The 12,242-nt window shown below is 52.3% G+C and overlaps 1 protein-coding gene across 11 annotated transcripts in view; it reads right to left on the bottom strand.

The window, feature by feature from the left end:
- Positions 1–7,702: 7,702 nt before the first annotated feature.
- MPRIP (myosin phosphatase Rho interacting protein) overlaps positions 7,703–12,242 on the bottom strand; it is an 82,250-nt gene continuing 77,710 nt past the window's right edge. For 8 of the 11 annotated variants that reach the window (XM_076351039.1, XM_076351037.1, XM_076351036.1 and 5 more), the window contains one exon: positions 7,703–8,856. In XM_076351039.1, coding sequence (XP_076207154.1) covers positions 8,785–8,856 — 72 coding nt within the window. In that variant the 3' untranslated portion in view covers positions 7,703–8,784. Of the gene's footprint in view, positions 8,857–11,636; positions 11,703–12,242 lie in introns of all 11 variants that reach the window. The other 3 variants (XM_076351040.1, XM_076351029.1, XM_076351030.1) reach the window with 2 other exon arrangements.

Below are 12,242 nucleotides of genomic sequence, written 5' to 3' on the forward strand. Positions count from 1 at the left end.
CTATTAAATAAACCGTTCTCACAGAAAAGCTCAGCATCACCGTCTGGTTTTTGCACTCCAGGTAGCCCTTGTGGGTTGGTTGGTCCCAAGATCCAAACCCTTAAAAATTCCTGCAGATCCTTAGGTGTTATTTAGGATACAGGGGGTAACATCAACAGCTTGCAGATTTGTTCTGTTCTGTTCGAGAGAGTTGGCACGGCAGTCTGGGGGAAGAAACCTGCGTTGCGGTTATCTGTGGCGTAGCGACTATGGCAGAAGCTGAAGAAGGTCATTCTCTAGTAAATCCCCTTCAGCAGCATTAGATTTACACTACTTTAGACATGTTACTGCTATTAACGTGCTACCTGTTGCATTTTCTTTGTGAAGTGTGACTGTAAAAGCAAACGGCTCGCTCGGTTTCAGGCCCTGGCCTCTGCTCCGTTCTTTCTGCATTGGTGTCCTTGTTGAAAGAAACGCCTCACCACACAGCGTGCAAAGGGTGGTGCAAAAATAGTTTATTACGATATAGTTAATGTCAAGTTAGGTAATTATATTTACAAAATAAAAATGATCAGCTACATCCATGGGAACCTAGCATGTAACACAAGATTTTTTAAGGAATAAATACTGTGAGAAAAAGTGACGTTTCTGTTACAGCAAGCAGTTGATCGGGAACAGTGGCTCTTAAAAAAGCGCTGAAATAAACTGGAGTGGAAGGGAGAAGGGAAGGAGAGAGGACCTCACACGTACTGAGAAACAGGAGCCTCCAACACCCTTTCCCCTTTGCAGAGGGAAAAAAAAAATCACGTGTGAGACATCATTTCCCGGACTAATCCGTGTGGAAAATGCCCCTTAAAAGAGGCCGTTCTGCCCTACGGACGGACAGGGCTCGAGGACAACTGTGCTTCCTCCTCTCCCCACCGCCCCGCTGCGATCCCTCCTGGGTTTGAGCCGCAAGGATTTCCAGTAGCCGTGAGGCTGCAGCATCCCGGCGCTGCCCGGGTGCCGCTGTCCCCGCTCCGCTGCCGCTTTGCCACTCGGCCACATCACAGGTCGGAGGCGGAGGGCTGGCTGCCACATCGCATCGCATCGCATCGTCACGGAAACCGGGAAATCACTCTTGCGTCCTCATTACTCACGATTCCTTTGGGTCGTTTCCAGAGTCCAAGTGGTAGAGCGTGGTGCGTGCGTGGTTTTAATCCGGAACGAGTCCCCTTCGGTTACGGGTCAGTCGTCGGTTAAAGCTGTGCTCAGAACTAAGGCGAGCCGCCTGTTCTCGTTAGGACGGTGGAGGTTAGTACCTGAACGGCCAGTGTCACTTCAGATACCACCCCCAGACTTGCAGAGCTTCCTTCTCTCTCCCCAAAACTTCATCCTTTCAAATCAATGATTCTTTAAAATCTCAAGCCATCCAGAACTCCAGGTTCCAGGGGGGTGGACGTGGGTCAAAGACCGCGCGTTCCTATCTGCTTTCTACTTACCATAGTCTTTAGTATTTTACAACATACTTTGCTCGCTCTAGTTTAGAACAAAGAGCGAGTGTTCTTGTCAATCCTGCGCATGGGCAGTCTGTGAAAAAAGCATGAAGAAAATAATGGTAATTGCACTCATTATTTACGAGTTCATGGCCAGCTGGCTTAGTTCAGTTGGTACCAACTTGTCTGGCTCATCAGGTTTCTGCTAGTAAATCCCGCACCCTCGGTTTCTTGTAGTAGTCTCAAACTGAGGCAGGACGAACCGCTGGGGCCGACACCTGCGTTGTTTCCAGCCCGCTCCCTGCTCCTGCAGCAGTACGTCTGCATCCTCTTGTGAGAAACGGTTTGTACTACAGGATCACGTAAGTTCAACTCGGTAGTAACTACGTCGTACTGGAAGTTATGTTTGAACAGTTACGTACTGGAAGTTACAGCGCACGTCCATGCTGCTGTAGGATGTGTGTCTCTCGTTCCCTTGTGAAGTCCAAGAGCATCTTGAATGCGCTGCACAAGCGAGTTACAGCGTTACACCGGTGACACCGGTGACACCGGTGCCTCCGAGATCCGGGGGCTCGCTGCACTCACTGCAACAGCCCTAAGCTACTGTGCAAGGAGAGCTGTGGGTGCTCCGGCACCGAGTAGCTGCTGCTGCTCTGCGGAACGACAGGTTAACAGTTTGCACGCGCACGGTGTTAATGCCACTATCAATCAAATACAAGATTACTCAGTTCTCTGAACGGAAAAAACAACCCCAAGTTTATAGCGCAGTAAGGTTACAGTTCTCAAACAGACTGTACACGCTCTTTGGACAGGTATCTTCCAAACTAAAGGTATAGGTCAGCAGAAAAGGTTTGAAAAGATATTTCTAACAGTCATCAAAACCAAACAAAACAGTTTATCAGGGCAGATGGGGTGGGACGTCTGTGTTAGAACAAGATTTAAAAATCAAACCCACAACTTAGTCACAAAAAAGAACCCTCCACTAATTTCTGAGTAATAAATATTTACATTGCGTGCTTTGAATACTATACAGGTTTTAAATTACTTTTTTAAAAGAGAAGACTAACAAAGCTTTTTTTTAAAAAAAAAAAAAAAAATGGAAAAAATTACAGAGGAAAGGCAAGCTACATCGAGCGTGCATGTGCTTAAGTGTCCACAACAAACTAAGTACTGTATCCGAACCACGAAAAAATGCAAAGGTCTAGTGGAAGTGCAATCAAGTATAGAGTTGGTACAAAAGTGACACATTTTACAGTGCTGGGGGCAGCACTATTAATGCAGCCCAGTCCACCTCTGTCACAGAACAAAAAAAAAAAGAGACTTTTCTGGTTTGCAAGTCAGCACACCATTCTAGTTTTGAAGCAAATGAGCACCGTTTGCTGCTTTTTTTATATGTGGGCAAAGAAAAGGTCACATTTAAAGAAGGATTCAGTCCGTTTCAGGGGAGACGGTACAAATGGCAGGAAGATTTTACGCAGGGGAAAAAAAAAAACAACCTACTTGGAGCCAATTAAAAGGCGGCTGTGCCTGCACCTTCATTGCACTTGACTTCTCCTAGACCTCACATTTCAGCACTATCAACAGGGTAGAGTTGTGTAAAACGCAGCGGCTTGCATTTCACGTGTTACGCCGTGGGTATATGGTGCCCTGGAGAGCGTCCGAAGCAGGATACCTACGAGGCCTCGCCCCGTCGTGCACAGCAGGAACCTGGACCACACCGAAAGGCAAAGCCCGCGGCCGGCGCCATGCTGAGCTGCTGCACTGGGCAGCGAGCGATGCAGACAGACTGTGAAAGCCTCCAGCGCAAGCGGGGAGCTCGCCCTCTCCTCCCCATACTTTCCCCCCACACACACACTCTCGCTAATTTAAATAGCCACGGATTTAGCGTGAAAGACGGCTGAAGCCTGGAGCAGGCAGAAGCAATAGGATAACTAAGGACCACCGCTATCAGTAAAAAGCTTTCCAGCTGGCTTGGGTTTTTTTTCCCCTTATTTTAAAGCACTGCTCTCTGCAGAAATATTTCAGTTTTCGGCCGTTTATTGGTGCTGCAGGTTCTCCCTCTTTCTTTAATGTAAAGGCAGGTAATGTACTGCCTCTTGCTTTGGAGAGCTGCTTACTTCCATTGCTTTTGGAGATACTTGCCAGACTGCAAGCGGAGCAGGGCCCGAAGCCTGGAGCACAGCCTGCAGCAGGAGTTCAGAACAGCTGCCTGCATACCACAGCATCTTCCCTCCTCCTCCTCCTTTCCTTCGTGACACCCCCCCCCCAGAACTCGCAGCTGCCGCCGTAAGACGTTGTACACAGCGCTCCCACCCCGTGAAGTGCTGCCCCGAAGGGTGCGGTTGATCCTGACGATGCCAAGCGGCCGCTGCTCAGCCCCCGATGCACCTTCGGTACAGCAGAGCCAGGTTCTCTGTTTTAATTTTCAAAGGAGCCTAACTCCCCAGTGGAAGATGGCTGCTCCTACAAGCTACAGCGTATGAGACCACCGCCACCACCGTGTTCATGAAAGACCCCTTTGCTTAGCGATAAATATTTTAAACCCACGAAGTTCAGCAATAAGATTAATTGATTTGGCTTATTAAACGTTGCTAAAACCATGACAATGGCGGCCAGTCCCACCCGTCCCTCCGCACGCCCTGTTCCCTGCGGCTGTCCTCCTGCCATCCAACACATTTTATTTCAGCTACACCCGTCGTTTGTGCCAGGGTGTTTTTTTCCCCCAGCAAACCTGCCCGTTTTGCTTTTCTCAGCTATCTGAAGGTCCGGAGAAGCTGGCCAATATGTATTAAACCGAAGTTCCCCGATAGCAAACCTCTGAGCAGCTGCTCCCCTGGGTCTGATCCTGTTCATACAGGAGTCCCAGCAAACCTCAGTTCAAATCATTTTACAGCTGTTTCAGGGAGCCCATAAAAGGGGGAGGGGGTGTGTGTGTGATGCGAGGACTGACATTTTCTGTACAATAAGGTAAAAACAAACTAGAGGAAAGAGAGGAGAAGAAAATCCAGCTTCGTTCCTGCTGGTGCTGGATCCCCTGGCAGTGCCTCACCAGAGAGATGGAAAACACCGTGTGCGTTGCCTCGGGTGCAGAATTGACACAAGTGGCCCAGAAGTTATATACGATCCCTTGCTTAGCGTATGGGCACGTCTACAGGAAAGGAGCAAGAGCTGTACAAGTGTTCCTGGGTGACCTTTTCCCCCCACTAAACATCAGTATATTTTTATATGTTTATAAACAACAATACCCCCCCCCCCCCCCGCAGCCTCTCTTCACAGGGCAATTTAGGGCCAGAGCACAAGCAGAAAGCGCCTCTCCGGACCCTCCCCGTCTTCAGTACCCCCGTGCTTTGCACGGCTCCCTGTGCCACTGCATTTTTATCGCACCTCCTTCTGCCTTCCTGCACTATCCGCCACCCAAGTGCTGCCACCTTTGCCAACACGCTGCAGTGCCTTTCTGCCCATCCTCACCCCTTTTTTTAAAAAAAAAAAAAAAAAAATTATCATATTAATGTATTTACACATGCTGAGTCAAAAGCTGGGGATGATCCCCACCTGATCGCCCCGTGTGTGCCCTCCACTTACCCAGCTGTTCTCTACATTAAGAAATAAGGCTCGAAGCAGGAGCACTGGCAAAGAAATCAAGTGCTCTTACTCGCTAGGCCCAATACCTAGTCCCAGGCAGGACGCTAAGCCGCAAGAGAGGATTTCTTGGCATGAGCAAGCGTACAGCAGAAAACATCCCCCCGTGGGGAGCCTCAAGATGCTCAGTGGCATGATCCTGTATCACAAAGGGTCCATCTTGTGTCCTCCACGCCACTGATGTGCCAATGCAAATAGCAAGGTACGTAACTTCTAGTCCTCACGCTTAAAATAAGTGCTCCTGAGCAAATGAGGTACGCAAAGAAAAAGCAGGATTTGCTAGGGGACGTAAGAAAGGTCAGGGACCACATGGCGAGAAGGAGACCAGCGCATGTTCTGCTCGGTTGGCTAAAAAGGACAAAGTCCCACCATATGTTTTGAGAGAAGAAGAGGAGGAGGGCATCCTCCTGGAGCCAGTGACGTCTTGTAAGGGAAGAGCAATGACAATGACAAGGCCTACACGCCATCCTAATCCTGCGTCCCAAGGCCTCTGCCAGGAGATCACAGCTGCCAGAGAGCAGAGCTCACCACGGACCCGGAGCAGCCAGGGATGAAGTGTAAAGGTTGTCCCTGCTGAGAGCTGGACAGATGACTTTGGATGGGACCAAGCCAGGCACCTGGGCCAGGTGACCGTCTCCTGACACTGTCAGAAAGGCGTATACAACATACAAACCACAGTGGATGGAGTCACCTTCCCACCTAGCCCAAATTTAGATGAACCTGGGCCACAGCACTGACATCTCTGCTGGTCCTGCAGCCTACTCCGCTGGGCAGGTGTTGGTGTCCCTGCTTTAACTTAAGGACTGCCTTTAACTGCTCGTGGATGCCACTGAAGTGTCACGTTCCCAGCTGCTGTGAGCACGGGGACCTGAACACGCACCCTTCACCCAACTGTGAGGTTATACCAGAGACCCAGACCTCTCACTTCAGTCAAGTGCAAGATGCCAGCAGGGAGAGAGAGAGAGAGAGAGAGAAACCCCGCACACGACTAGTGACAAAGGACCCTCTTCTTCCAGAAGTGGACTTCTAAGCACAACACATACACACCTGACCTGGAGAAGGCTGAATTTGGGAAGGGCTACAACAAGGGAGAGCTGCATCTGGATCTCCTCAGCTGGACGGGAAGCAGGAGGCCGTGCCATGGCTATAAAAAGCCACTGCTAAGCATTACCAACATTCATGGGTTTATCAACAACAGTCTATGCTTTAGAAGGCCATTAGCTAGCTCAGCGTGGTGAGAGCAGTTATTTCCACAGCCCCAGGACCGCGCTAAGCCGCCCATTTCCACTTTGGGGCTCCCCGGTTTGGACTCCCATCATGCCGGCGAGAAGCTGATGGTGCAGCTTTGGGCGCACAGGCCACGTTCCTCCACGGCGGGATGGGAGGAGGACTAAGGCGGCTGCTGACTGACGGGTGAAAGCAAACACAACGCAAGGGGCAGCACCGAGACTCCTGGGAGCGGCTGATGGCTGATCAGAGAGGCGGTCCAGGTGGGTCATGGCTGAGAAGGTTCCAGGGTCCTCCAACGCTCAGATTACGGAAAGCGCTACGGTGAGCTCGGATTAGGGCGAGTGGCTGCACATCAAAACATCTTAGAGGGCACGTGCCTGCTGACGAGGGAAAAGCCTTTGTATCCGAGTGGTTGAGCATCTTTCCTACCCTGCTCCTATCTCCAGGACTTCCATGTACACCCAGGCACGGATTACAGAGCGTCGCAGCGGGAGAGCATCCCCGTACGTGCTCTGCCCGCTGCACAGCGCTGGCATCTTGGCTGGGGACAAGTGGGGCTCCCACGGGCAGGACCGGACGGCTGCCATGCGCTGCCACGAGTGCCCCGGGAGGCGTCAAGCCGAGCGCTTGGCCATGGCAAGGCCACACAAGCTGGACGAGAGCCTGATTCACGCCGTGGTTAGATGACACCATCTCTTGCCGAGGGTCTGGTGGCTGAAACAGAGACTAGCTGCTTGGAGCGGGAGGATGAGGGCGAACTCTCTGGCACCCGCCGTGGTCCAACCTGGTGGCAGGACTGGAGATGGCTGTCACCAGCCCCGCAGCACTCGCTGCTCCAGAGCTGCAGTGAGAGTTTGCTCTGAGGGCTGCGCTTGTACCGCCCGCCTAACGGACCCAAGATCAGCCGTGAAAGCATGCAGAGCTGCCTGCTTCAACCACGTTTGTTAAGCACCCGAAAGACAAGAGGAAGCTTTGCTCCACGTGAAGACTAAGGCGTAATTTTAACAGCCCAGCCCAACGTGCTGCGGGTCGCTCGGCAGCTAAACGGGGCTGGGAAGCCAACATGCCGGAGCGCTGCTTCAGCCCTGCTCCCGGCCAGGACTATCGGTGAGGCAGGACCTGGGGGGTCTTTACAGGTGGCATCTTGAAACGCTCTCGCCAGCCCGGGATGAAGCCACCGTGCCGGGGCAGCCCTGATGCTGCAAAGCAGCGTAGGCTTCTAGGAAGACAGCCTCTGCTCGGCTGGCCGTGTGCTGCATCTAGTGCTACCAGCTCCCTCACCTCACTTTTGGTTTGCATCCGTTTATTGGCCTCAGGGTGCTAAATTGTATGCTTTAAACACAAAAGCTATTAGGACTGAGAAGGTCTGAAGCACATACTGGTTTTGAGATTTTTATTTCAGGAAAAAGATTAAAGAATTAAAATAGGAGCTGCCCTGCTGACAAGAAGAGTTGAATTCAAGAAGCTGATAAAAAAGGAGCATTATATGCATTGAGCACTGTGCATTTTCAGTCAATATTGGCTCTACTTTCTACTCTACTTTCCTTTGACTAGGAAAAGGGAGTTTCACATGCGCACAGACCCTGGGATACACGGGACTCAATGAGAGGAAGGGAGTAACAGCAAAAAAAGAGTGCTGGGCTTGATCTAACAGAGGCAAGAAAGTGATCTTACAGCTCAGCCCACGAAACACCGACTCCGACCACCAGCGAGACGGGAGGCAAAGACATGCCGATGGGGCGGACTCGACGGTGCACATGAGTATCTGCAGCTCCCTATCCATAACCACCTGGGCAGCCACCAAAGCTCGCCGGGCTTCGGTGTCGCCTACATTCAGGATACGGCACAGTCATGGGGCAGGAGAATCATTTCTTGCATCCTTCTCCAGCGAGATGTCAGTGTTGTACCTCCAGGCTGCATACGCCGGCACGGACTTGCGCTCCCCGACAGCTTCCCCCAGGCTTTCCCCCCCTTGTAGGTGCAAGTAATGCAATCGAGATCAATGGTTAGATTAGGCTCCTGGCGTGCTCTGAGCACTGGGTCTCCTGACAGCAGTAAGAGCTAGGTATGGCCGATACCACCCAGGCCCTGCTTGCATACCAAAACAGTTGGTACGACAGAGCTAGCTTATTAACAGGCTACTGAGCCTTAATACTGACACTTAGTGTAATGGTTTACAGTAAAGGAAGGATTCTCCTACAAAGCACCGAAGAGAGGGGAAAAAACCCCACCCCGATCCCTTCCTCTCCCTCTCTGAGTCTCCAGAGTGTCTCACAAGCAGGGAAAGGTGCTGGGGAGGCGAGGGGGCGGCGGGGGGCACCGCCACCGCGGCGCCGGGTCCCGTCGGGGGCGTCAAGACGAACGACAGCAAGGACAGTCGTTAAGGAACGAGAGACAAACGGTGCTGGTGCTGTGCTGCCTCAAGCTGGGAGGTGCGCGTGGTCAAGCGGAGCGGGGAGAACTAGTCTTTCTTCAAGTCCCTGGATTCAAAAAGCTTCAGGCGTTCTTGCACAGTCAGGCCTTCCTTCAGACTCTGGGAGAGAGAAAAGACAGACAGCGTCGGATACGGGTGGGAGGCAGCGGCGGCGGGCATCTGGCACACAGGAAAGGTGCGATGCTCAGGCAAAGGAGACGTGGGCAGCGGGAGAATGGCCTCCTTGGCAGAGAGATTAGTGGGACATGCTAAGAGAGAACACACGGTTATGGAGGGCGGTTATTGGTGAATGCGCCTAGAGAGAGGGTGAGATTGCAAATTAACCAGGCGACGTACCAGAAGCAAATGAGAGGCACACCATGCTGCAAGCAGGATTAACTCGACTCGGAAAATGCCCCCCCGGAGCCTGCGGTGCAGCGGTGGCTGGGGCAATTTCAGCAGAGCTCCGGCACTGCGGGAACCCCGGGCAGGCCAGCTCGGATCTGCTACGCTAAAGCACTGCGCTGCTGAGCAGGACCTGCACGCCGGTCCTCCCCGCCTGCCCACGCCACTGCAGCACCAACTGAATGTGCGTCCGTCTGGGACCGTCCTGGCTCCGGTCAATGTGCAGGCTTTGCTCAAGCAGCCCTGGAAACTGCATTTTTTGTTGCCAGCGACAATCCCACCCTTTCTCTAACCCCAGCCTGGGGGCTCTCCCAAGCCAAAGCTGCCTCTACTGCACAGGGTTAGACAGAGGACTCGCTAAACGCTTGCTTCAGCTCTAGCAGGATCTGATGGCTGATCCAATTCAGATGCAGCATCCAGATTTAGAGGCACGACACTCAGCTAGCCAACAGAAAAGCCTGCCCCACTAAGCCCTCAGCATGTCGATTTGTGAATTCTACTCTTGCCTATGTGGGGACCCAGGAAAACAGCAATGTGAGGGGTAGAAACCCAGAAGCAAATTGCTTGCCGCCTGTAAGTTTTTAACCTGAAACTAGCCCGAGGAGATGCGCAAGCCTAAAGCCAGCCTTCCTTCCTTCCTGCAGCCCTGAAACTGTGGCGTAAGAGCTTCAGGGGAGCAGAACACCAGTGAGTTTTCCCTGCTTGCTGCTGCTGAGGAGGCACAGACTTCTCCCTAACCAACAGCCAGGCCCAGCGAGCAATGGCTCGGCCCCTACACGCTGTCAAGGCTTTCGCTGCTGGGCTGTACCTGGGACAGGCAGCCAGCTGCCTGCATGCACCCCGCAGGTAACCGCTGCCTGCAAACCGATTCCTCGCAACCTGCAAGGAATTCACTCTGCAGCTGGAACATTATTTGCCTTAACAGACCAAGACGTGGCAGCTTCAAAAGGCACAGACCTGTACGCAAAGCCCCTTCTATTAACGGGCAGCCATCTCCCCTTTTGCTTTTACTTCCCTGACCGTGGTGCCAGAGGACTGTACAATCACAGCAGCAGGTTGGACTTTTGGGCTGGGTTTTCTTCAACGTGTGTTTATCAAGGCAGGACTCCATGATAAACTTGCCCCAAGGCTGTGCAGATTCCCATGGTTACTGTATTTCTTTAAATGTTTCTCCTCCCACAGGCTCACAAATACAGAACGGCTTTGGGAAGCAGCACAGAAATGAAAGCACTGAAAGGGATTGGTTTGAATTTACAAATGCCGTATGCTTTCTTTTCAACGGGCAGCAGAGTCTCTTGGGATGCGGGTCTCTGAGCGCACACTTCCTAAAGGAAGTTTACTTTGGGCCTCTTTAAATAGGCAGCAACCCATGCACTCCAGCTTGTACGTCTGACTTCTCATTAGATGGAAGGAGACAACAGAAACTATTAGACTGTTCTGCCCGATGGTACAAATTCCAGCAAATTCACCCCTTAGGCAGTCTCACAACCCATTTGAGTTGCCGATGAAGGGAGCCTGACGAAGGGAGACTAATGTAGGATGAAATCTGTGACAAAGGGATCCTCCATCAGACTTCCTGGGGCTCTCCAGCCACCCCTCTGCCACCGTGCTGGGGAGCTCCCCTCTTTTCTCTAACCTCCCTTTGCAGGTGCTCTAACCTCAGTCTTTACCATGGGCCAATAAATTAACTATTGCTCCAGTTAGTTGAGACATTTGGGTCATTAGGATCGGCCTCGTTTCTCATCAGCTCCCTCCTTTTGCTGGATAAGCCCGGAAGCCTCAGGTCAGCACGTGGGACGGAGGCGCAGTGCCAAGGGATGGAGCAGCGGGGTGGACACCGGGGAGCTGGAGGAAGCCTGGAGAGCAGGAGGAAGTTACCGGGCAAGGAGGACTCCTATGCTCAGGCACAGATCAACCTAAAGAAGCAGCAATTAGGGGTAAAGGAAATTTAGGGCAGTCCTGGACATCTCTGCAGCTGAAACAGGGGCCACCATTTTACATGCTACAGGCCTTTGTGGGAAATGCGTTTATAGGCATCACTGACCCACTCCTCTGCCCGGCTAACAGCAAACTGGCTATTTTTCCTACAAGACCTGGATGTTGCTGAAGTTTAGTCTGAGGCATGCAGAGTCATTCAAGCATGCACACTCGATGTCCCGCGCTCCCAACACAGCAAACAGGAAAACGTGCCCCACCGTGTCCAAATCCTCTCTGTGATGGTTAGCTGTGTTGGGGAGGGTGGGAGGAGCAGGAAGACGAGAAAGCCATATTCCCCAGGGAAGAGCCAGAGAGACTGCATTTCATACGGATCTTGGGTCTGCTGACTTCTCCCCTCCCCTTCTCCCTCCCCCCGTAAAATAATTAGCCGTAAATAAACCAGTCAGTCATCAAGAGAAGAAGGGCTCTGGTTTGCCATGGAGGTGTGAGCAGTGCATGCAAAAAGTGGGCCGCTCCAGTGGGCAGCTGCGTCGCTTGGTGGGTGCCGGTTTGTTTACCTACGTGGCAGGGAACCTGGACTCGGGTTCATTTCAGTTATCCCATGAGACCTGCTCAATAACGGACTGTTGAAGGAAAAAGCAAAATAAAGAAAACAAAACAAAACAAGAAGCTCATAAATCCACACGCATTGGCGTTCGCACAGCCCCAGCCCCCCCCGCCCCGGCAGCGATGCGAGCAGGCAACGTGCCCAGGCAGAGCCCATGCTTGCTCTCCTCTCCTCCTTCCCCCACCAAGCAACACACACGGGGGACCATAAGGTAAGGGGTCTGGGTTGAAGTGGTGAAGGGAAACCCAACATCAGACCCGGCCCAGCAGGTCTGGGCTGCCCCTGAGATGCGCAGAGACGCTTCTCTGTATTTACTCAGCGCAGCGCAGACGCCCCAAGCTGATGACCTGCCGCTCGCAGAGCTCGGGTGGTGACCGTTTCCCCAGCATGGGCATGGAGCTAGAAGCCTTTTGCCTGCCCGGCTTCTTGCTCTGCCCAAGGTCCCAACCACTTCAAACATCAGCATGAGACACCAGGTATCCAGTGGTGAGAGGCAAAGCGAGTTTTGCTCATGCTGATTTTCTTTCCAACTGACTTATGTTTAACGATGACTTCT

Source organism: Aptenodytes patagonicus, chromosome 13, assembly GCF_965638725.1.
Source record: "Aptenodytes patagonicus chromosome 13, bAptPat1.pri.cur, whole genome shotgun sequence".
NCBI classification, from domain to species: domain Eukaryota; kingdom Metazoa; phylum Chordata; class Aves; order Sphenisciformes; family Spheniscidae; genus Aptenodytes; species Aptenodytes patagonicus.